This window comes from Eumetopias jubatus, unplaced genomic scaffold (genome assembly GCF_037043125.1).
Source record: "Eumetopias jubatus isolate StellerSeaLion01/CBP00866 unplaced genomic scaffold, mEumJub1_p1.0 scaffold_17, whole genome shotgun sequence".
Taxonomy (NCBI): Eukaryota; Metazoa; Chordata; class Mammalia; order Carnivora; family Otariidae; genus Eumetopias; species Eumetopias jubatus.
Genome location: NW_028274823.1, coordinates 35,229,340 through 35,255,824, shown reverse-complemented (window position 1 = coordinate 35,255,824; position 26,485 = coordinate 35,229,340). Strand labels below are relative to the sequence as shown.

Below are 26,485 nucleotides of genomic sequence, written 5' to 3'. Positions count from 1 at the left end.
TTGTTGATCTAATAATAAGGTTAAGTTCATGTTTCAGGTAACTATCTTTCTTAAAAAAATGGTGCTTAAATATTATATCGTTTATTATCAGAATTTTAAAAGTAAATTAGATAATTTTTAAAAAGTAAACAGTATTTTCAGGCTATTGTAGTTTAATTTTATTAATTTTTATTATTTTAATGAATTAAGATTTAATTAAATTAAGCCCTAATATTTTAAAGGAATAAGCTAGTACTATATATTTAGTACAGAACTTCAGCAGGAGCGTATATGTATTTAAATTGAGACCAGTGATTTGTGTTTTCGCTTTGACTTGTTCCTCACTTTTTGGGAAGAAAATACACTTAAATGATTAATTACAAGATAATTTAATGTGCCATCTTTCTTTGATTACTTTCTTTTAAACTATAGTAGCAGATTATGTGGAAGCTTAGTGGCTTATCCTTTCTAAGCATCTTCAGAATCATACAGTTTTTTATTTGTAAAGAAAGAGACATTTTATTTCTTTTTGTATTAAAATCATTTGCAGGAAGAGATATTTGTTAACAATTTTGATTCCGGTGCTTGGCTGTAGACCTAACTGAATTAAAATTTCCAGAGCTTAGAAATCTGCATTTTTTAATTAACATTTGAGAACAGCTGCTCTGTGGCAAAGAACCCTGTGCAAGAGTTGGTGTTTTCTAAATTTGCCAGTTCAGCAGACGTTTAGTAACTACAAAAGTTCTTGGTATTCAAGACTACTTGATTAGGTAGACAGAAGTTTGGAGGAGGATTTGTCTAATTGGTGTGGGTATAAAAATTCACATACAAATCTCCACAATAAAATTATGGTCACAAGTATGTAATAAATTAATGCCCTTAAATATAGCAAACACACAGAGCCGGCTTGCCTGTTTTGTAGTGTATTTTGCTACTTGAAACACTGCTTCTACTGCTATTGGAATACATTTTCCTTTTTTATTTGATTGCCTGGCTGACTTCCTCCTCAGACTAACAGCAGTAATCATGCAGCCATGTCGGTAAGTAAATACAAGCCAAAGCTAGCATGTGAATTAGATAATAGTGAACTTCCTGCAGACTTATTTTTCTCTGCTTAGTTACCTATAGTAAATCCTAATTATTTGGCAATATTTTTCGTATGATTGTAGTTTTGCAAAAACTTACATTTGAAGATAATAGTCCTTATTTTGGTGAAGCTATCAGGAGGAATCTCTGGGACTTGATTGTGAAAGTTAGTATTATGGTGCATCTGTGGTAAGTGTAGTGCTTTGAGAAACTTCTCTGTGGTCACCTCATGCACGACAGGGCACAATTTGCAGGTATTTTCCTCATCTGTAAAATGAGGTCAATAAGAGTGAAGGTTAAATGGGATAGTGTACATAAAATAGAAAAGTGTCTAGCATATAATAAACACTCACAAATATTATTACTTGCTTATAAGACTATTTATGCTTTTCTTGAGTGCCTTTTCTCTACAGACGTTATCCCAAACTCCACTTGTAGAAATCTACCTCGCTGCATAACCCCGTATGATTCATGACCTAGTGCAGATTTTTCTTTTTCACTCCAAACCCAGTGTCGCTTGCCTGAATTGCCTTATTAGCTTTTACCTTTTTTCATGGCTTCATCATATTTTGTGTTTTACTGTGTTTGTTGCTCCATTCCACCTCTAGTTGTGAGCTCTTGATGGCCAGAATAAGAACTCATAAATATTTTCTGAATGTGTACAGTATAACAAGTTCTTACCTTAAAAAGTCTCATCTAGCATTTGAAATTTAAATGTTCCTATTCCTATTGTTGAAATTCAGATTTTTGTTATTATAATTGTTTTCTAATTAGCCTCTGCCAGTAGTGTCTCCTCACTTCAGTTCATCATACATACCAGTGCCCGATTATTCTTTCTAGGACACAGTCTAATAATATTTCCCTTTTGAAAAGCTTCAGAATCTGTTGCCCATCTAAAGTAAAAATTTCACAGGCTAACGAAAAGAAATTATCACAGCCTCTTTCCAGGTACATTTCTGACCATTACTCAGCATGAGCATTCAAAGTGGAAAATTCATTGTGTCCTGGATCTTTTATTTTCTACCTTGGCTTCATTTATAACTGTAAAAATCCTGAATCTCCTCCAGAAGCATTTTTAATGCTACCTCTTCATGAAGCATTTGCTAATTCCACTTAACCATATGTGGATACTTTGTCCCACTTTTATAGTACTGTTTATATTTTGTCGTATACTATAGCCATTTGAAGACTTGCCTTCTTTCCGCTATTAGAATTTAATCCCCTTATGTCAGGAACTATTATCCACCCATTGTATCTTCTGTAGCACCTAAACAATATTTTACACAGAGGAAGTGCTTGATAAGTATTTTTTAAGTTAACATGAGAGAAATAGTAAAGAAATGGATTGTAATAAAAGTCGCTTTCTTGTATGCATAGTGTAAAAATATACTGCACAGATCAGAATTTTTTAATCAGATTTATTTGTGAAGTATAGAATACTTTCTAGTTTTTTTTTTTTTTTTAGATTTTATTTCTTTATTTGACAGAGAGAGAGCAGAAGCAGGGGGAGAGGCAGAGGGAGAAGCAGACACCCCACTGAGCAGGGAGCCCAACATGGGGCTCAATCCCAGGACCCTGGAATCATGACCCAAGCCAAAGGCAGCTGCTTAACTGACTGAGCCACCCAGGCGCCCCTACTTTCTAGTTTTGAAAAGAAAGTTGTAGTCTTATTCACAGGCAAAAATTTGGAAAATGCCTGCATGAAAATTATTTAGTAAAGGTGGTGTCAGTAATGATTAGAAATATTTGTATGTTTACTCTCCTTGCACATCTCCATGAAAGAATAACATAATAATTCAAACTACAACTCTCTTCATGCCTGTAAATTGAGTAGTGATTTAAACACAATAAAAGATCTGCTAGCACCATAATAACCACTGTGAATTCTGAGCACTAAGGCCAAGTACTTTGTCCATTGAGGAGACAGACCCTTGGGTTTTCACTTCAACTTTTTCTTCATTTATTGTAGTAATTGTTAAGTATATAGTTAAGCTTGCTAACAGGTTTCCTGCAGATAAATCATATACATGTTTAAAATACAGAAGTCATGTTCAGAAGTGATACTAATCCTGCTGTCCAAAAAAACCCCTCAAAATGTTCTTGTTCTCTATTTAAGAAGGCAGGGATAGATTTGGGGATCAATTTTGTATAAATTAGCATGAGAAATTTTAAAAGCTTTGGCACTTGAATGTTCAGGGTTTTGAAAAAGTTACTTATATGAGATAGTTCTTTCTCTGGCGATAAATGAGGTATTTCTACTGACATTTTTGATATCCATTTCCATACTTTATAAAAAAGTTAATTCCAAGTACACAAAAATCAATAGAACAAACCATTGACTACATCAGTGCATTGGAGAGAATTAAAGAACTTGGAGAGAGAATGTAAATGAAAAAGTTGAAAACAGTCAAAGCCCACTGTTGGAGAATTTATATTATTTCTTAAGCCTTTTTTTTAATACGTATTTTTTTAAGCTGTACACCCAGCGCGGGGTTTGAACTTCATGACCCTGAGATCAAGAGTTACACGCTGCATCAACTGAGCCAGCCAGCCACCCCTATATTTTTTCTTAAGCTTTTCATTAATGTAATTAAACAAGTGATTTTCACTACTGTAAGTTAATTGCAAAAAACAAGAAAATAAACATAGTTGAATTTTATAACTTTAGTTCTTTTAAGTATTTATTAAGTTGATGCTGACTAATCTTGGTGAGAGATTTAATTGCATTAAGTTGTAAGTCTTATGTGTGTATGTAGCATAGCACACTTAAATATTTCCCACTGTCAAAGGTTGTGGAAAACAGCATTTTGATTCAGAACATAATTGGAAGAAGTAGTAGTAATAGAAGACTTTTAGTTTAGAAGGAAACAGCACGAGAGACTTAGTAGAAAGCTAATGGATTAGGAGAGAACTGTATGGAGGCTAACAGGAATGGAAAAGGGTGAGGATAGAGCTCATGGGAGAGGTGGAACAGCCTTGGTGCTTTTCTATTTAGAGTATGTTTGCAGGTCAGATATAACAAAATTCAGCAGGCCAAGGTGCTGATATATACTTATAAAAAACTTATGTAAGGTGCTATAATATGAAAGCTAAGGAGATTGGACTTTGGAAAATCCCACCAAAGGGGCATGTTCAGACAAATATCACATATAGGGAATGAATTCAGAAGATGAGCAACATTTTATTTTATTTTATTTTATTTTATTTTATTTTATTTTATTTTATTTTATTTTATTTTATTTTATTTTCTAAAGATTTTATTTACTCATTTGAGACACAGAGATACAGAGAGAGAGAGAGAGAGCATGAGCAGGGGGAGAGGCAGAGGGAGAAGCAGGCTCCCCGCCGAGCCAGGAGCCCAATGCGGGACTGGATCCCAGGACCCCGGGATCATGACCTGAGCTGAAGGCAGACGCTCAATGACTGAGCCACCCAGGCGCCCGATGAGCAACATTTTAATCCCTTCCTTTTCTTTCATTCAAGAGACTTTAGGCATTGTAGGAAAGCTGTGATGTTCTTTTAGATCATTTACTTATGACAGTGTGTTAAATGGTAGTGCTGAGATTAAAAGCCTCTGTCAATTCTTTGGAAACGAGAAGGGAGCAGCCGGTCAAGGCCTACCTGTAGATGTTGTAAGGACTTACTCGTCACTCTCAGAGTATTGTTGAATATCATTTGCAAGGTTGTCTCTAGAAAAAAAATGGTAATTAGGTAATTAGATAACTTACCTTGATCACTCCCTCCCACTTTGTATAGGTTTCATCTTGTTTTGATATATATCCTCCCTCCACTTGATACATTTCCCTTATTCTTTTAAAAATCCCATTTCTCAACTGGAAGTGAATCTAAAAGTATCTACACCAACCTCATTCCCACAGTCTACGACAGCCTCATGAAATTACTTGTTCAGAAGGCCCTTGATATTCTGGGTGAGTATACCCCAAAACTTTGAGAACTTTCAAATTTGAGAATACGTCTCTGCCATGTAATTTCTTTCAGAAAATGCTATGAAATGTAAATGAAAAGTGTAGACTTTAACAAGAGTTATTCTATCCATGTCAACTAACAGAAGACAGCAAAGCCACATTGAGTTGGGAGGGAGGTTGGGACTTCGCATTCAGTCTCTTAAGTGATACCCGCTGATACCCATTTCACAGAGCATGTTATTCAAGTGTGTGCCTCAGCAAATGAAGCCCTACTTGTACTGGACTCTGAGATTTTTAAAAGGTCGAAACCTGAATTTACTTATTTATTTAATTTTTTTTGTTAGATTTTATTTATTTATTTGACAGAGAGAGACATAGCGAGAGTGGGAACACAGGCAGGGGGAGTGGGAGAGGGAGAAGCAGGCTTCCCGCTGAGCAGGGAGCCCGAGGCGGGGCTCGATCCCAGGACCCTGGGATCATGACCTGAGCCAAAGGCAGATGCTTAATGACTGAGCCACCCAGGCACCCCATCGAAACCTAAATTTAAATTCCTTGAATGACAAAGGTCTGCTCTGCATTATACTTGTATATATATGGCTGGATTTCTGATATGTCAGCTACCTACCTACATATATTAATGATTCAGTTGGCTCGAATGTCATTTGTCCATTTCACTAGTGATCATGTGGAAACTATTTATATTGTCTAACGTATCAGTAATTCTGGCAACTTCTTTGTAAATTTTAAATTGTACTGGGATTGCAAACTCCAGTACATTTTAATGATTAAGTAGCCCTGAAATGAGGATATGACTCTGCTGTCACCGAGCTTTGCTTTTAGAACAGTACCTGGGATGCTCCAGCGATTTGCTCTTAATTCTGTGGCTTAGCCATAGTACTCAGTCACCACAGGGAAAATTCCAGCTCATCTTTAACTTCCCTTGCTTTTCTTATAATTGCTAAGTGAGAGAAGTTATAGAGCCTTAATATTTTATTGCTTCCCTCCTTAAACATATGCCTAACTGCCTAACTTGCTATTATCAAGTAGATTTAAGAGTTAGGAATAATCCTTGTCAGCTCCCACACAGCATAAACTAGCCTTCCTCTTCTTGCCAGTCTGGGCAAAAGTGCATGCAGCTTTCACCATTTTATCTTGATTTCTGATATTATCAATTGCTTGGAAGCAGAGACATTTCTTTAAAACCTTGACGTCTTCTAGACTTTTATTGCTCTGCTTGTCCTTGTATTTTCTTTCCACCTATTAAAAGTAGAATGAGTTGGAAGATAGCATGGAGCTGCCATGACATCAGCAGTGATACTTGCAGAAAGCTAGAAGTCTGGATATTACATGTCATCTAAGGCCATGTTCAAAAGATTTTTTTAAAAAGTAAAAAAGGCCGCCAAATTTGATGAGCCCAGTGGTTGGGATAAGGAAGTTTTGAGTGAAAGAGAAATTGCCATATATTACAGCTTACAGCTGTCCTAAAGTTTTCCCCGTTTGGGGAAATTTTTTCCCCCAACTTTAAGATAATTGTGTTCTATTTAAACTCTGTGTGTGTGTGTGTGTCCCCAAGAGCCTGCATTTATGTGTGTGTGTGTGTGTGTGTGTGTGTGTGTGTGTGTGTGTGTGTCCGTGTCCCCAAGAGCCTGCATTTATGTTACTGTCTCATATCCTTATGATTGGGAATTGTTAGGAGGAGAAAAGCCTGAAAGGGAAGAATGGGAATTCATACTTATTGTGGGGATTATGGTTAATTGATGTGCTAACCACCTCTTTTGGGGCTAAAGCTACTTTAGGTGGGGACAGAAAGAGTATGAGAGGAATATAGTAATGTAAAAGAGGTATTTTGGAGAATGTTGGAGGTGTTTAGAGTTGAGTATATTTTGATAGACCTATGAGTGTTTTTGGCATAATCTCAAAAATCTGTCTTCAAGATAGTGTTAAAGTTATTATTAAAACTCACTGAAGGAATTCATCTTGATATTTAAACCTTTATCCAGTCTGTATTATTGGGAATCTGAGACATTTCACTGTTACATATGTCAGTACTGCAGCATTCAGCCAGAAGCCTGTTTTACTAGATAGAAGAATCTGCACATTTGTGAAGTCATCTTGGGGAAATTTTCATGTTTTATATTAATGTTTTAGATATGTTTTTTTCCTGGTTTATTTAATAACATTCTTTACATAAGAGCAGGATATAGTTTTATGTAATAAAACTTTAGATTAGTGGTTTTTATATAAAATAGAAGGAAGAAAAATAAATTTCTTAAGTTAAAATATCTACTTTTCAACTAGGCATCTTTTTTCATATTTCAATTAGGAATTTATTTCTAATTCTAGTGTTTACTTCACATTTGATGAAAGACCTCACTCTTTTAGTCTGTTTGTCTTAAAAAAGGCTATATACACTGTGGGTCTTTAGGAGACTGACCAGGTCATCAATGTTTCCCTTTTTCTTTTGCCTTTCCTCTGAAAAGACTATTTCATCGTCTCAAGTGAAATTTATGCAGCAAACTGAGAGGGAGTGAGTTTGAATAATGTAATATTTTACTGCTTTAATTTAAGTAACTTAAAAAATTAATAACTTAAATAATTGTAAAATGCCATACAGAATCAGAATTAATTAATAAATTTTCTTGCCAGTGTTAGATTTAACATTCAAATTGACCATAATTTTATTTCAGTTTTCCAGATTTTTCTGACAAGAGTTACATAACCTTTTAAAACAAAATATGTTATTAATTTAAAGAACAGTAAATGCAATGCACAATATTTCTGAGTCTATATATTTCTTTTTACTTAAATAAAAAAAGTAGTTTATTGTGCAAAGTTGGCCTTTTGTGGGAATATAAATAAGGTAAAATGGATTCTCCTGGGATCATTAAGGAAGGAAGACCAATACAGAAAGAATGGTTGTGATTTCAAGAGCACATTTTTATGTTAAATGTAGTTGAGAGAGAATGAAAGCAGCATTGAAAAATGCTTTCAAATAATTACTGTTGAAATCAAGCCTTTCTTTTTTTATTAGATCTTTGAAATAAGAGAATGGTGAGACAAATGAAAACTTCAAATGAAAATTTTAATGTGTCAAATTAGTTTTTAAGTATTCTACATTTCTCCTATTATTATATTAGAGTAGATCTATCAAAACATTACTTTTGAAACCAAAACAGTTTTGAGACATAATCTAATAAAATCTGTTGTATTTTTGTTACCATGTCATTTTGTGGTGTTTCAAAGGAAAGAGATTATCTTTAGTCTAATCTGTAATAGTAAATTATTTTAGAAATTTGGCTTGACATACAAACAGATGTGTTTTCTTGATTCCTTTTAAACTGAGGGTTGGTGGTTTGTGGTTTATTGTTCCTGTGATTGGCATTAAAAGCCTTATTTCACAGCTTGCAGTGAGGGACTATTGGCTAAAGAGTGGCTGTGTTCCACAAACTAAATTCAAAAAGTGTCAATCAAGGTCTCACATAGGTTGCTTAGAGAATGAGTTTTCTTACTGATTTCACCAAATGTCGCCTCATGCTGTCTTTGATTGGCACAGCCTGGCAGGGAGGATGGATGAATCTGTCACCGACTGGTTAATTGTGTTGCTAGTCTCAGTCTGACATCAGGTCTTTGACTCTTAAGTGGCTCAATACAAAACAAATTAGCAGATTGTAGTCATATTTCTCATTCTATATGCTTTGACTTTGTTGAATGCAGTCCATAAATCATATTGACTGACACACAAGTAAATGATGAAAGCTGCTTTTGAAACATGGATCTAGAAAGCAGCACTGTGAAGGTGCCATGGAAGGATGCATATGGTTGACCCTTTGGGAATTTCCTAGGAGCCAAATGTCTCCTTACCACAATTGTTCCTAGAAGAAAAGCTTTTGGGTAATGCAAAAAGGATCTAATATGTCAGCAAATTCTCTTTTACAAGTTCCTTTGAAATCTAAGAAGTTTGTCTAAGGGTTTTCTCTCTTTGCAAGTTGTTTTTCAGCAAAATGTTAGAGGAGGGTAAAAAAGTAGTTACCTTTAAAAGTTTGGCAGGTGTTTTTACTTATTGAACTTTGTGTTAAAGAGAAAGAAAATGTTAATAGTAGTTACAGTTAGTTGCAATTAATTTTTCAGATGAGGGCTGCAGAAATTTCTAGGTGTTTGAAATTTATTATTTCAGTTTTGTTAAAAAAACAGCATTTCTAATGAAAAAGGCTAGTTTTTAAAGATAATTGCAAATGTACTAGATTATTTGTGTCCTAGAAAATGATAATATTATTACGAGTGTCCACAGTATTAGCAATAATAATGTTCAGAAAGGGGTCTTTTGGTTATATCAAAGTGTATCAAGGGCTATAGGCATCAAAAATGAATTGCCAAAGGTATTTTTTGGGTGTGCAAATATTTGGAACATTAAACGTTTTCTCTCCAAATACAAGTAATAGATGGATTTAAGGATATTTATGCACATTTTATGGTTAGGAAGTAAACATGTTAAAAATGTATTATCTTATAGAATATAACTTTTTAAATGTTTGAAGAATCCAAACCTTTGATATTAACTTTAATTTTGGGCTATAAGAAAGAATTTATTTCATTTGAAGATTTATAAAATATTTTACAATTATTTTAATCTTATATCTTTGAGAACAATAAGCCTGTATTTAATATGCATAATCAGAAGAAATTTGGTATTAGGGTTTTATTATTACATGTTGAAATAAAAAGCTAAATTCACACGTGCATGCATGTATGTGTGTATGTATGTTTTCATTACCTATTTCCACCAAGTTTATAGAATAGCATGTATTTCTGTACTCTTACCATCATTTTTGGCTCCAATAGTACTGTTGTTTTAGTCATTTGTAGCATTTGAACCCATTTTGAATTTTATTTATTTATTTTTAAGGTCACCTTAAAATTATACCACTTACATTGTGCAGTGTGTTTACTTATAAAATGAATATAATAGTAATTTTAGGGGGCGATTTATTCATCTGTTTTGCAGTTGGTATATCATAGGGGCAACATAAGTAGGACATGGAGCTGATTGGATGGAGAAGTACATGAAGCTAAAATGCAGTAGTTGTTCCATTAGGTCAAAATTACATTTCCATTAAGTATTCTCAAACCTATTACATTGTAACTAAATTACATGCCATTGATTTCTCCTTTTTCTCTGTTTTTGTCCCCCCTCCCATTCATATTGATATTATGGTGCTTGGGGAATGGAGCTGCATGTCTCCCAGACTAATTCCTCTTGGGTTTGAGGGATCTTGAAGCATGCTGGGTTTTGCATTGTTTGTTACATTCTTTTTTGGCAGTTCATCAGTATCTGTCAAATATATTGTTTGCATTGGCTTTTATCTCTAAAGTTTTTGATTAAGAAATTGAGGTTCCATTTCAGATACAGTTTTTCACTGCATAGTGTCTAAATGCTAAAGACTTATTCATAAAAGCTGCTTTGTTTCTAGTCTGATTTTAAATGTGCAGTTTAATGAACAAATGTTGTTCTAATAGACATCCTAAAAACATTTATTTTTTTTTTAAGAGATCAACTCTAAACATTTCTGTACCAATTTAGTAAAACATTTATGTTTAGATTTTTTTCATGATTTTGTAGCTTTATTGGCCTTTGTAAGTAGTAAAAAGCATAATTATCAAATAGCACTGAGTAAATATTTATTAATGCAAATGAGGCAAAACATGACACATTTTCCAAAAGTCATTATTTCTGGCCATTTTCATAGGTCTTTGAGTCCTATCACAGGAGTCAATCTATCACCAAATCACATGTTTGTGGTTGAAGAGAGCAATACTAGGAGCAGTATTACACTGGAAAACTATACATGAAAGAGTCTTTATAATATTTTAAACTTTTAATTGGGATACAAAATCTGTTTAAAGAAACAATTTATACTAAAAGTGACATTAATCTAGAGGCTAAACCTGAAAACTTAAAATTTTTATTATTTTTAAGAAAATGTAGCCTTAAGGCTGTCCGTGAAAATTTATATAGTTTTTAGGAGCTTATTATAGTAGAAAATATTTTATAATAATATATGTAGTGAAAGAAAACCACAAGTATTTGTAATTTATTTAACCACATATTTCTAAATTATCAGGTGATTTAAAAACTAAATGTAGATCTGTAGATGATTTTGAAATCATATTGGTAGGCAAGTCCCCCCAGCTAATTGAAGCTCTGCCACAAACTGATGTTGATTAGAGGGACTTGTGACTCAAAAGTATATTTTTAATTTTAGGTGCAGTTTAAATAAAAATATAGTGTTTATTAACTTCCTTTATTCTGGCTTGGTTAATTTTATAAAGCAGAGCTTAAAGAACATTACATGAATAAAATGTTCTGTCAGTATAATTATTTTATTTCATAAATGCTGTGTTTTAATGTGCATTTTTAAAATACTTGAGACATTTCAAGAGATCTAACATAATAAATCATGGGTTTTTTACTTGTCTTTTAATTTTCCTGGGTGCAGTTAGAACTTTAATGATATTTATGTTCTGAGAAGGACAAGTAAACAAGAATATTAATTTTAATTCTTAGGCTAAAAGGCATAACTGCTTAGAATACAGAAATAGAAAGGCCAGCAGTCACTGTTGTACCCCCAAAAAGGCAACAAAAAGAATGTCAAGTATATAATTTTTCTGATATTTCATGGTGTATTTATGTGTTTGCTTATTTGTTTATTTATATTTTGGTTTTAATATTTGTTTTAAACAGGGGAAGGTTGCCCAGACTGCTTGCATGTCAGCCTGCCAGCATCTGTCAACATCCTTAATGCAGATGCTGTTGGACAGTGAGTTAAAACAGATAAGCATGGGAGCCGTCCAGCAATTTAACTTAGATGTCATACAGTGTGAATGTAAGTACCTTATTGGTTAAATCTCATACATTTCTAGGAATTTATATTAAAATTGTATGGAAAAAATGGTATATAAAAGGATGGTTCAGGAAAAGAAGGAAAAGGCCTGAATCTGAAATTTTCAGCAGCCTTTGAAGCAACTTCTTTCCAGGAAGATAAAAATATCTCAGCTTCAATTTAGGGGCCCTAGAGCTCTAGAAGCACCGAAGTGGCAATACAGACTGGGATAATTGAAAAGATGATTCATTTTTCTCCTTATTCCTTTTTCTGGTCATTCTTGCCAGGACACTCCTAACATTGGGCATCAATGAATGAAATCATTCTAAGTTTGTCGTTCTTACTTTGTGGATAGGTAGCATTTTAGATATTTGCTGCAGGGATAATCTTAGGGCCCTGCATTCCAGATGAAGCTTCTTTTATATTCTGAATTTTTGATTCTCATTCCCCCTAAATTTCTTAAGCCTTTACCTTTGCCATTGTTTTTCACTGTTTTCTTTAGGTAAGAAGTGAGCAGGTTCTGTAATCTCATGTTGACATTAGTCAGTCTGCTTCCAAACTGGATATGCTATTTGGTTATTAGCTTTGTAATATATACTTCTGGATGTGGGTTTTATCACCCTTAAATTATAACTCTTTAAATAAAGAATGTAAATATACAGAGCAATTTTCAAACATTGCCTTCAAATGAATGGTATACTGATTAAATGATGAAAATGCCTGGTTGACAACTGAGTCAGGCACCATTGTTGATAAATTGAAAATCAGTGGGGCACAAGAAGGATTATAAAATGTCTGTCTGAGGCAAATTTTGCAATAATATATTCTGTATGAAAGACATTGAAAATGTCAGCAGCTTGCAACTGAAGCAACAGTGACTGATTTTTTTCAACAAATATCAAATATTTATCTGCCCACTGTGTATAAGGCATTCTGCAAGGAAAAACAGAATTAATATTAAGGAAAATAATTATCGGGACACCTGGGTGGCTCAGTTGGTTAAGCAGCTGCCTTTGGCTCAGGTCATGATCCCAGGGTCCTGGGATCGAGTCCTGCATAGGGCTCCTTGCTCAGCAGGAAGCCTGCTTCTCCCTCTCCCTGCCGCTCCCCCTGCTTGTGCTCTCTCTCTCTCTCTGACAAATAAATAAACAAAACCTTTAAAAAAAAAAAAAGGAAAGAAAATAATTATGTAAGCTGTTTGATCAAGATCAGTTGTTTACTGCACAAAAAAATAAGGTTTTTTAAAACTTACCTATTTCCTTCAAAAAAAGAGAAATGCTTATTTACAAAGGAAAAGAAAGTTTTTCCTTAGGGAAGAAAAGGATTTATTTTCTTTTCCTAGGAAGTATTTCTATTTTTTCTACTTAGAAAACCTTTATTAGCTAGTTTGGTAAGGAAAAAAAAAAAAAAAAAGAAAACCTTTATTATATCTTTCTCAAAATACAACTATCATTTAAAATGGTATTTATTTTGTATTTTTAAAATATTTATCAAAAAACACTTTTTTTACAAGTGTCCAAGCTCAAAATTATTGTTATTCCATTCTACAAATAATTTGAAACTGATTTTTTTGAAAGTTCTGTAAAGGTTGTCTTATTAAGATCATTCCAGTATGACATTACATATGTAAACATCTTACATAAATATTCCTTGAAGTATTTTGTATTATTACATCCTTAATATGTATTCAAAATAATTAGGTGGTTGAACCCTTTACTGGCATTTGGGTGTGTCTTCTCGTGTTTTTTGTTCAAAAATGGAAATTACTATTTGATAGGCAACTTTAGGTATCTAGATCTTCTCTCTGTTTTCTTCTACCTCCATGAAAAGCTAATCTAACTGTACTTACAGAAAGATACATAAACCCCAAAATCTTTGCCTCTCTGTCTTTCCATAGGATAGTTTCTACCTTTAGTTGACTTATTTAGGTGGAGTTACTAAAGGTTCCTTTTAAAATGCTGATTTTTTTTTAAAGCACTATTCTCTTGGAAGAGACCAAGAAAGGTCCTAAGTATGAGCCAACACTCAGAAAATCTAGGTTTAAGTACAAGAAGGGTAAACTCCAGATAATTCAGCTTCCTTTAAGATTATGCCTATGGTTGGCTCTGCTCCTTAATACTTATCATGTATTACTTAATCATTACTTACTTAATATAGCATCATACATTTAGTACTCCTTGAACAAATGTAAACCAACATTACATTTTCCGTGTTTATCCCACTCTCTTTCTAGTGCAAAAGAACTTTCTACCCCCAATCATGAATTTGCTGATACATAAATCACTTAAAAATGAAACTTAGCTTTTTCTCTAATGAATATGTTAAGAGAATTAAGTTTTCATCTTCCTTTAAGTAGTATTTTTGTTTTTTTAAATCTGGAAGAAAGATTTTTTCTTTTTTTCTTTTTTTACTTATGATTTTATTTTTAAGTAATCTTTACACCCAGTGTGGGGCTCTAACCCACAATCTGGAGATGAGGGGTTACATGCTCTATCAACTGAGCCAGGCAGGTGCCCCCAAAAGCAGTTTGTTTTAAAAAATATGAAGTTTAAATTCAGTATTAATGAAGGATGTATGCTTTCTACATATTGGGGCAGGGAAAGGAGAAGAGGAATTTGGCTAGGTAGGAGGAAGGCTAAAATGTATCATAAATTTGTGAAGAGAAGGGATCTTTATACCACAGGAATCAACTGGGATATGGAGAAGATAGGTAAGTAATTCAGATGTGGAATCCTAAAAGCTAAAAACCACTTACCTGGTAATAAATATACACATACTCCTCTACCTTGAAATCCTTTCTAAATAACCCTGCCAAATAGTTGTCCAGCTAGTCCTTGGACATCCAATTTGGGGGATTAACTACTCTTCAGAAACTGTGTTTCCATATAATGTATCACTCTATCAGTTTCTTCCAGTGAGGTGAAATCACTTTCTCTAAACTTCTCTTAATGGAGCTAGTTCTACCTTGGCTACAGTCAACACCGCCTTTGTGCAAATTAGAAATGGTATCCCTGTTAAAGGAAAAGTCCTCCAGAGTTGTCTGTTTTATATGAATTAGAAAAACTTTACCTTTTTTCTAGCTGGACTCAACCCCCTCCAAGGCACGTGGCTTTATCAAGTGAAATGTGGTCTAGATGTCAGCCCTTCCCTTGCTCCCCTCTCCTCTCCTCAGCTGGACACCCGGATGTAGTAAGCAGTCTGATGCAGTCTGTATATGGCAGTTCTGCTTAGGCTCATACAGAGAAAAAAACAAATCCTCATCCACAAACCAATTATATGAAAACTGCTCTTATATCCTTCCAAATCTTCTGAAGGCCAGACATCAACAATGCCTCTTACTCTTCTCATGTGATATGATTTTAGATCCAAAGCTCTTCTTTGAATAAACTGGTTTGACTACCTTCTGTTTAATGTCTGATACCCAAAGTTGACTACAGAGATACCGAGGTGTGGGGGGATCCAGTATAATCTGCAGTTGGACTATCAAATGTATTATTCCATAGTCTGTACTTTATTACAAAGCCCAAACTATTATTATCTTTTTTGGTTGCCAGAGTATACTCTCGAATCATTGAAGCTGTAGTCTTCTAAAACTTGTGTATCTCTCTCTCTCTCTCTCTCTCGTGTGTGTGTGTGTGTGTGTGATTGTGATCGTTAAGCTCTGTTTTTCTTATCCTATACTTGTGTGGTTGGTTTTGTTGTGGGATTTTAAAGTTAGCCATATTAAATTTTAAGATTTGTTTCACAACTAACCTGTTGAGGTCTCTTTATATCAAAATTTAATATCATCTGCAGATTTGTAATCATGCTTTTTATATATTTAACAAAGTTACTAACAAAATGTTGAAGAAAACCTTTTATTTATATCATGAGATACATTACATCAGTGATTCTCAAAACCTGATCCCCAGGTGAGGACCTGGGAACTTGTTAGAAATGCGAATTCTTGGGTTCCACCTGCTGAACTGGGACCTCTGGGCACCAGACCCTCTAGGTGATTTTGATCCACAGTAAAGTTTGAGTACCACATTATATGGATCTTCCCTTTGTATTGACTTAGATCCATTATTCAGAAATTTATGGGTATCTTAAATACCCATACGGTTTTACTCAACGTGATAAGCAAGTTTGTCATATGCCTTGCTGGCATATAGGGATAATAATTACCATTGGATTTTTCTTATCAATCAGTCTATCCTTTAAAAGAAGAAAATGATGCTATTCTGATTCTTCATAACCCCATGTTGGCTCATAATTACTTTCTCTTCAAGAGACTCAGAAATCATTATTTAAAAGACCGTACTGGTTTTTGAGACTAACATAAAATCTTACTAGTCTGTGTTGTACTAGTAAGAGATCCAGAGTCCAAAGAAGTCAGGTAGCAGGGATCAGGAATTAGAGACCATGGGCAAGTTAAGAAAGGCTTAAGTCAAAGAATTTAAGCAATAGGAGGTGAGCATGAAATATAAGCATCAGGAATGGCCTTTGTATGGGGCACCTGGGTGGTTCAGTCAGTTAAGCTTCTGCCTTCGGCTCCGGTCATGATCTCCGGGTCCTGGGATCAAGCCCCGAGTGGGGCTCCCTGCTCATCGGGAAGCCTGCTTCTCCCTCTCCCTCTGCCTCTCCCCCAACTTGTGCTCCCACTCCCCTCTCTGTCTCTCTCTGTCTCTCAAATAAATAAAATCTTAAAAAAAAAAAGGAATGGCCTTCATTCTAAGTTAGATCTTCCTTTAATTGGGTTTTATCAGAAAGCAGAATGTTTATTTTTCCATCATCATTACTTTGTGAAAACATTATACATGTATTTCCTAGGCCTCATATTGTCAGTTTACAGGTAGAAACAAAAAGGACATCTCACTGAAGTTGGGAAAATGGGATGATGGAAATAATTTTGTTTCTGTCATCATTCAACCATGTGCTTTTAGTTTTTGTTTGTTTTATTTTTCTGGTGGTGAAAGAATTAGCACTGATCCATCTGTGTGCTCACTTGTTTTTTTAATTTTTTTTATTTTATTATGTTATGTTAATCACCATACATTACATCATTAGTTTTTGATGTAGTGTTCCATGATTCATTTTTTGCGTATAGCACCCAGTGCTCCATTCAGTACATGCCCTCTTTAATACCCATCACCAGGCTAACCCATCCCCCTGCCTCCCCCAGAACCCTCAGTTTGTTTCTCAGAGTCCATAGTCTCTCATGGTTCATCTCCCTCTCCGATTTCCCCCCCTTCATTTTTCCCTTCCTACTATCTTCTTCTTCTTCTTTTTTTTTTTTTAAACATATAATGAATTATTTGTTGCAGAGGTACAGGTCTGTGATTCAACAGTCTTACACAATTCACAGCACTCGCCATAGGACATACCCTCCCCAATGTCTATCACCCAGCCACCCCATCCTCCCACCCCCCACCACTCCAGCAACCCTCAGTTTGTTTCCTGAGATTAAGAATTCCTCATTATCAGTGAGATCATATGATACATGTCTTTCTCTGATTGACTTATTTCGCTCAGCATAACACCCTCCAGTTCCATCTACGTCATTGCAAATGGCAAGATCTCATTCCTTTTGATGGCTGCATAATATTCCATTGTATATATATACCACATCTTCTTTATCCATTCATCTGTTGATGGACATCTTGGCTCTTTCCACAGTTTGGCTGTTGTGGACATTGCTGCTATAAACATCGGGGTGCACGTGCCCCTTTGGATCCCTACATTTGTATCTTTGTGGTAAATACCCAGTAGTGCAATTGCTGGATCGTATGGTAGCTCTGTTTTCAACTTTTTGAGGAACCTCCATACTGTTTTCCAGAGTGGTTGCACCAGCTTGCATTCCCACCAACAGTGTAGGAGGGTTCCCCTTTCTCTGCATCCCTGCCAAACTCTGTCGTTTCCTGACTTGTTAATTTTAGCCATTCTGACTGGTGTGAGGTGGTATCTCATGGAGGTTTTGTTTGGATTTCTCTGATGCTGAGAGATGTTGAGCACTTTTTCATGTGTCTGTTGGCCATTTGGATGTCTTCTTTGGAAAAATGTCTGCTCGTGTCTTCTGCCCATTTCTCGATCGGATTATTTGTTCTTTGGGTGTTGAGTTTGATAACTTCTTTATAGATTTTGGATACTAGGCCGTTATCTGATATGTCATTTGCAAATTGCAAATATCTTCTCCCATTCTGTCGGTTGTCTTTTGGTTTTGTGGACTGTTTCTTTTGCTGTGCAAAAGCTTTTTATCTTGATGAAGTCCCAATAGTTCATTTTTGCCCTTGCTTCCCTTGCCTTTGGCCATGTTTCTAGGAAGAAGTTGCTGCGGCTGAGGTTGAAGAGGTTGCTGCCTGTGTTCCCCTCAAGGATTTTGATGGACTCCTGTCTCACATTTAGGTCTTTCAACCATTTGGAGTCTATTTTTGTGTGTGGTGTAAGGAAATGGTCCAGTTTCATTCTTCTGCATGTGGCTGTCCAATTTTCCCAACACCATTTCTTGAAGAGACTGTCTTTTTTCCATTGGACATTCTTTCCTGCTTTGTCAAAGATTAATTGACCATAGAGTTGAGGGTCCATTTCTGGGCTCTCTATTCATTGATCTATGTGTCTGTTTTTGTGCCAGTACCATACTGTCTTGATGATGACAGCTTTGTAATAGAGCCGGAAGTCCGGAATTGTGATGCCGCCAGCTTTGCTTTTCTTTTTCAACATTCCTCTGGCTATTCGGGGTCTTTTCTGGTTCCATACAAATTTTAGGAATATTTGTTCCATTTGTTTGAAAAAAGTGGATGGTATTTTGATGGATTGCATTGAATGTGTAGATTGCTCTAGGTAGCATTGACATCTTCACAATGTTTGTTCATCCAATCCATGAGCATGGAACGTTTTTCCATTTCTTTGTGTCTTCTTCAGTTTCTTTCATGAGTATTTTATAGTTTTCTGAGTACAGATCCTTTGCCTCTTTGGTTAAATTTATTCCTAGGTATCTTATGGTTTTGGATGCAATTGTAAATGGGATCGACTCCTTAATTTGTCTCTCTTCTGTCTTGTTGTTGGTGTATAGGAATGCCACTGATTTCTGTGCACTGATTTTATATCCTGCCACTTTACTGAATTCCTGGATGAGTTCTAGCAGTTTTGGGGTGGAGTCTTTTGGGTTTTCCACATACAGTATATCATCTGCAAAGAGTGAGAGTTTGACTTCCTCTTTGCCGATTTGGATGCCTTTGATTTCTTTTTGTTGTCTGATGCTGTGGCTAGGACTTCTAATACTATGTTGAATAGCAGTGGTGATAGTGGACATCCCTGCCGCGTTCCTGACCTTAGGAGGAAAGCTCTCAGCTTTTCCCCATTGAGAATGGTATTCACTGTAGGTTTTTCATAGATGGCTTTTATGATATTGAGGTATGTACCCTCTATCCCTATACTCTGAAGAGTTTTGATCAAGAAAGGATGCTGTCCTTTGTCAAACGCTTTTTCTGCATCCATTGAGAGGATCATATGATTCTTGTTCTTTCTTTTGTTAATATATTGTATCACGCTGATTGTTTTGCAGATGTTGAACCAACCCTGCAGCCCAGGGATAAATCCCACTTGGTCATGGTGAATAATCCTTTTAATGTACTGTTGGATCCTATTGGCTAGTATTTTGGTGAGAATTTTTGCATCCATGTTCATCAAGGATATTGGTCTGTAATTCTCCTTTTTGATGGGGTCTTTGTCTGGTTTTGGGATCAAGGTAATGGTGGCCTTATAAAATGAGTTTGGAAGTTTTCCTTCCATTTCTATTTTTTGGAACAGTTTTAGGAGAATAAGTATTAATTCTTTTTGAAATGTTTGGTAGAATTCCCCTGGGAAGCCATCTCTGGCCCTGGGCTTTTGTTTGTTGGGAGATTTTTGATGACTGCTTCAATTTCCTTAGTGGTTATAGGTCTGTTCAGGTTTTCTGTTTCTTCCTGGTTCAGTTTTGGTAGTTGATACATCTCTAGGAATGCCTCCATTTCTTCCAGGTTATCTGATTTGCTGGCATAGAGTTGCTCATAATATGTTCTTATAATTGTTTGTATTTCTTTGGTGTTGGTGGTGATCTCTCCTCTTTCATTCATGATTTTGTTGATCTGGGTCCTTTCTCTTTTCTTTTTGATAAGTCTGGCCAGGGGTTTATCAATCTTGTTAATTCTTTCAAAGAACCAGCTCCTAGTTTCGTGGATTGGTTCTACTGTTCTTTTGGTTTCTATTTCATTGATTTCTGCTCTGATCTTTATTATTTCTCTTCTCCTGCTGGGTTTAGGCTTTATTTGTTGTTTTTTCTCTAGCTCCTTTAGGTGTAGGGTTAGGTTGTGTATTTGAGACCTTTCTTGTTTCTTGAGAAAGGCTTGTATTGCTATATACTTTCCTCTCAGGACTTCCTTTGCTGCATCCCAAAGATTTTGAACAGTTGTGTTTTCATTTTCATTGGTTTCCATGAATTTTTTTAATTCTTCTTTAATTTCCTGGTTGACCCATTCATTCTTTAGTAGGATGCTCTTTAGCCTCCACGTATTTGAGTTCTTTCTGACTTTCCTCTTGTGACTGAGTTCTAGTTTCAAAGCATTGTGGTCTGAAAATATGCAGGGAATAATCCCAATCTTTTGGTACCGGTTGAGACCTGATTTGTGACCTAGGATGTGATCTATTCTGGAGAATGTTCCATGGGCACTAGAGAAGAATGTGTATTCCGTTGCTTTGGGTTGGAATGTTCTGAATATGTGTGTGAAGTCCATTTGGTCCAGTGTGTCATTTAAAGTCTTTATTTCCTTGTTGATCTTTTGCTTAGATGATCTGTCCATTTCAGTCAGGGGACTGTTAAAGTCCCCCACTGTTATTGTATTGTTGTCAATGAGTTTCTTTCCTTTTGTTATTAACTGCCTTATATAATTGGCTGCTCCCATGTTAGGGGCATAGATATTTACAATTGTTAGATCTTCTTGTTGGATAGACCCTTTAAATAGTATGTAGTGTCCTTCCTCATCTCTTATTACAGTCTTTGGTTTAAAATCTAATTTGTCTGATATAAGGATTGCCACCCCAGCCTTCTTTTGGTGTCCATTAGCATGGTAAATGGTTTTCCACCCCCTCACTTTCAATATGGGGGTGTCTTTGGGTCTAAAATGAGTCTCTTGCAGACAGCATATTGATGGGTCTTGTTTTTTAATCCAATCTGGTAGCCTGTGTGTTTTGATTGGGGCATTTAGCCCATTTACATTTAGGGTAACTATTGAAAGATATGAATTTAGTGCCATTTATTGCCTGTAAGGTGACTGTTACTGTATATTGTCTGTATTCCTTTCTGATCTATGCTGCTTTTAGGCTCTCTCTTTGCTTAGAGGACCCCTTTCAATATTTCTTGGAGGACTGGTTTCGTGTTTGCAAATTCCTTTAGTTTTTGTTTGTCCTGGAAGCTTTTTATCTCTCCTTCTATTTTCATGACAGCCTAGCTGGAGATAGTATTCTTGGCTGCATATTTTTCTCATTTAGTGCTATGAAGATATCATGCCAGTCCTTTCTGGCCTGCCAGGTCTCTGTGGATAGGTCTGTTGCCAATCTAATGTTTCTACCATTATAGGTTGTATATCTCTTCTTCCGAGCTGCTTTCAAGATTTTCTCTTTGTCTGTGAGACTCGTAAGTTTTACTATTAGATGTCGGGGTGTTGACCTATTTTTATTAATTTTGAGGGGGTTCTCTGTGCCTTCTGGATTTTGATGCCCGTTTCCTTCCCCAAATTAGGGAAGTTCTCTGCTATAATTTGCTTCAATATGCCTTCTGCCCCTCTCTCTCTTTCTTCTTCTTCTGGGTTCCCAATTATTCTAATGTTGTTTTGTCTTATGGTATCACTTATCTCTCGAATTCTGCCCTCGTGATCCAGTAGTTGTTTATCTCTCTTTTTCTCAGCTTCTTTATTTTCCATCATTTGGTCTTCTATATCGCTGGTTCTCTCTTCTGCCTCATTTATCGTAGCAGTTAGTCCCCCATTTTGATTGCACCTCATTAATAACCTTTTTGATTTCTACTCGGTTAGATTTTAGTTCTTTTATTTCTCCAGAAAGGGTTTCTCTAATAACTTCCATGCTTTTTTCAAGCCCAGCTAGTATCTTTAAAATCATGATTCTGAACTCTAGGTCCGACATCACACTAATGTCTGGATTGAGTAGGTCCCTGGCAGATGGTACTACCTCTTGTTCTTTTTGTTGAGGTGATTTTTTTCATCTTGTCATTTTGTCCAGAGGAGAATAGATGAATGCGAGAACAAAATGCTAAAAGGTTAACAACGTCCCCAGAATATATACTCTAAACAAATCAGAAAAGACCTGAAACCTGGGGCAAAGAAAGGGAAAGAAAGAAAAAAGAAGAGAAAAAAAAGAAAAAGATAAACAAAAACAGAACAAAACAAAAAAGACAGAATATGATCAAATATGATCAGGCTGATGTAGAGATCAGTGCCACCCACTAGATTTTGGGTGTATTTTGGTCTGTTAGAAGAAAGTGCCTCCTAAAATTTTAAAGATAGAAAGACTTATATATGTACAAAATAAGGGTTGATATGATGAAGGGATGGAATATGACTATAAAGATGAAAATTATAAAAAATGTTAAAAAAGGAATTGATAAGGTGTTTGAAAAAATAAGAGGATTAGAAAAAAAGGAAGGAAAGAAAGAAAAAAGGGGAGAGAATGTGATCAAGCAGGAGATTGGAACAAAGTCATACACTAGAGATTTAGGGTATACTTTGATATGTTAGAAGAAACTTTATCTCAAAATTTTAAAGAGAGAACAACTTATATATATATATATATATATATATATATATATATATGCCAAAAATAAGGGTAACTACTATGAAGGGATAGAATATGACTCTAAAAATGAAAATAAAAATGTTTTTTTTTTAGAAAGGGATTGATAAGATGGTTGAAAAAGGGAAAAAGAAAAATTAAAAAAAAAAACAGTTAAAAAAAACTTTGAAAGACTAATGAATCATGGCAAAAAAGCCATGAATTCTATGTGCAGTATTGTTCTAGCGCTGGAGTTCTCCTGTTCTCATTGATCGGTAAACTTGGTCTTGGGTGGCTGTTCTTGCTGATCTTCTGGAAGAGGGGCCTGTTGCAGTGGTTCCCAAATATCTTTGCCGGAGGCGGTATTGCCCCGCCCTTGCCGGTCTGGGCTAAGCAATGTGCTCGGGTTTGCTCTCGGGATCTTTTGTTCCCTGCAAGCTTTCTGTACAGCTTTGGGGGACGAGAGTGAAAATGGCGGCCTTCCATTCTCTGCCCGGGAGGAGCCGAGAACTCGGGGCCCCGCTCCTCAGTGCGCCCCCAGAGAAAAGCAGTCAATCTCTCCCGTCTCCCCGGTCTCCGGCCGCACTCCGTGCTCACCCGGCCTGTGACCGAGTGTTTCTATCTCTGGCACCCGACCCCGTGTGGAGTCTCCAAACCCAGCAGATCCCTGCCGTGCGCTCCTGCGCCGCTCCTCCTGGGTGAGGAAGGGGAGTCTCCCCGGGTCTGCCGCTTGTTGGGTCCCTGCTGGAGGAGCAGTGGCCCGACTGTCCCGCGGATCACGGTTTATGGCAACCGCGAGCTGAGAGCCCGCGCCTTGGCTCCTTTTCTGCAGCCGGCTTCCCCGCTCTGATACCTGGGAGCTCTGCCACACTCAGGCACCCCGGGTCTTTCTGTGACCCTGAGGGTCCTGAGACCACATTGTCCTGCAAGGGTTCCACCCCCCCATTAGCCACTGGAGTGACGTCCCTCAGTGGAGCTGACTTCTAAAAGTTCTGATTTTGTGTTCCGCGGCTCTATCACTTGCCAGAAGCAGCCGACGGAGGACCCCTCCCCCCCCATCTAATCTCCCGAATATTGCCTCGGATTCACTTCTCCTCACGTCCTACCTTCCAGAAAGTGGTTGATTTTCTGTTCAGAGAGTTGTTGCTATTCTTTTCTTCGATCTCCTGTTGAGTTCGTAGGTGTTCAGAATGGTTTGATCCCTATCCAGCTGAGTTCCTGAGACCAGACGAAATCCAGGTCTCCTACTCCTCCATCTTGCTCCGCCCTCAAATTTTGTTTTATTTTTTAAATAATCTCTACATCCAGGTTGAACTCAACTCCGAGATCAAGAGACACACACTCCACTGACTGAACCAGCCAGGTGCTCCCTTATGTAAACTTTTAAAAAAATTCTTTCAAATGAGCCTTAAGATGGTCTGAACATATGTCAGGTTGTTGAGAGCATGGTTCCAGTCCTGGCTCTGCCTGTATTTTGGGCAAGTGGCTTTGAAACCATTCAACAATCGAGAGGCCCAATTTTTCCTATAAAACATGGGATATGGAATTGATAATTTCCAAAATGCATCCTACTTTAAAATTGGGAGGCAGTGAAATTTAAGGCAAACAAAAGTGGGGCTTTGGAGTCATACATTAATTCCTTCTTATCTACTATGTGTTTGGTATTTAGGCAACATAGTGATAAACAAAACAGAAAAGTTTGTCACCATCTTGGGGTTTAAGCCCAGGGGAGACAATCATTAAATAATTGCACCTTAGTAAATATGACCGTAAATTGTTAAATTCTATAAAAGTATAGAGTACTGTGAGAAAGTATAAGAAGTAAACCTAATTTAGATTAAAAGTTGTATAGATTAAAAATACAAGGTAGAGTCTATGTATGAATGAAGTGGATACTTTTGATTAACTTGACCATATAATCAGAATGCTACTATAGCTACCGGATTAGAGAAGTCAGGAAGGCATCCATTTGGAATTGCACATGTAGCCACCTCTGAAAGCTGCACAGAACCTTTGATCCTATAATAGACTTTGTATAACTTCAAGAGAAATTGCTTCTTAGTTGGAAGAGCATTTGCCACACTTGGTATGAAGCAGATGTTTTAAATCTGTATGTGTGCTTGTGTTTTGTACTTATTAAACACCTATTATGTATTGGGCCCCAATAATAGGTTCCTTATGAATGCAAATGCATAGAGGAAAAGATCAAAATGTTCTCTTAGGTTTTTATAAAGGTATCTCAGAAATCTTTTACATCACCAACAAAATACAAAATATTTCCAAAGCATCAGGCAATCTGAAAGACTTGAAGTACCCAAAAATAGATCTAGAATGTCCTTTTCCATACATTCTGTATAAATATCCAAATGAGGTTATCCACTCCTAAGAGTTTAACATCTTAACTCCACAGATATTAGAAAAGCTCCAGATTGAAGAGTACTGGTCTCTGTTTCAGTGGTGAGTTATTGAGGAATAGACGAATCTCTAGATATAAACACCTCTTTAAAAAAATAGATGAAGGCTTTTCATAGGTTGTGTGTGTGTGTGTGCGTGCACGCACACGTATGTTAATGGCTTTGACCTCAGGACCTCTAATTTTAATCTTGAAAAAAGACCTATATCTGAAATAAAAGGATTCAGGGAAAACCATGTGGATATATGCCATAGGACAATATTTCAGCGTCTCATTTTATTTTTATTTATTTGACAGAGGTATAGCAAGAGAAGGAAAACAAGCAGTGGGAGTGGGAGAGGGAGCTGGGATCCCAAAGAGGTGCCCGATCCCAGGACCCTGGGATTGTGGCCTGAGCCAAAGGCAGACACTTAACGACTCAGCCACCCAGGCGCCCTCGGTGTCTCATCTTAGAGTACACTGGATGCTATTACACTGTTTACCTCCCTGAATTGGTCCTGGTTTTAATGGCACTTAAGGTACCGGATTTAGGCTACTTTGCCCATATTTAATTCCAAGAAAGAGAGATGACTAAATACTACTTTATATAAAAGTGAGGTGACTATAGAGGGAAATTTGGTCCTAGAGGCTTACATCGCATTGCTTCCAACCATGGGTAACAGTATAAGTCTAAGAAACAAGAACTCTTAAGACCCCGGACTCCCAGGCATGAGTTCTTCACCACCAGAAAAACCACTAGGTGGTGCTGTTAGTCATTCCTTCTAATGACACATCTGGTCCACACTGGATACCTTCTTTGCCTAGCCAAAATTTGAGTTTTAAGTAGCTACTTTAAATCTTCAGATCTAGCAAGAAATAGAATTATAAAGAATCTCTTCAATATGCAGACTACTGGTATTCATTTTCAGTCACTTTTTTGGTTACAAAATTATTCCATTTTATATGTCCCTGCCTTGTCATCCCCAAGCAGTCTTGAGACTAGTCTAGCCTCCTCACCCTCTCAATCATTTGTTCATCTTTTGGTCTGTTTGCTCTTATGACTCTTTTTTCCCCTTCCCCCCAACCCCTGACACTTCTAAATATCCTTGTAGATGTCTTCCAAATAATGCACATTTTCTGCCTTACAGTAAAAATAACTGTATGCCTAGGACAAGATTGTTCAAGGACTTATTCCCTCTGCATTTAATTTCAGGGTAGCTTTTATATTTCCATGCCAGGATAAATACTTACAGCCTGACAACTTTTTAAAAAAGATTTATTTATTTTAGAGAGAGAGTATCCTGAAGCAGGCTCCCCACTGAGCAGGGACCCTGACTTGGGTCTGGATACCAGGACCCTGAGATCATGACCTGAGCCAAAATCAGGTATCACATGCTCAATTGACTAAGCCACCCAGGCACTCC

The 26,485-nt window shown here is 36.4% G+C and overlaps 1 protein-coding gene across 4 annotated transcripts in view; it reads left to right on the top strand.

Annotated features, from left to right (window-relative positions):
• EXOC6 (exocyst complex component 6) overlaps positions 1-26,485 on the top strand; it is a 227,377-nt gene that overhangs the window by 152,867 nt on the left and 48,025 nt on the right. For all 4 annotated transcript variants that reach the window (XM_028098444.2, XM_028098441.2, XM_088019985.1 and 1 more), the window contains one exon: positions 11,731-11,872. In XM_028098444.2, the coding sequence (XP_027954245.1) occupies positions 11,731-11,872 (142 nt within the window). The remainder of the gene's footprint in view (positions 1-11,730; positions 11,873-26,485) is intronic.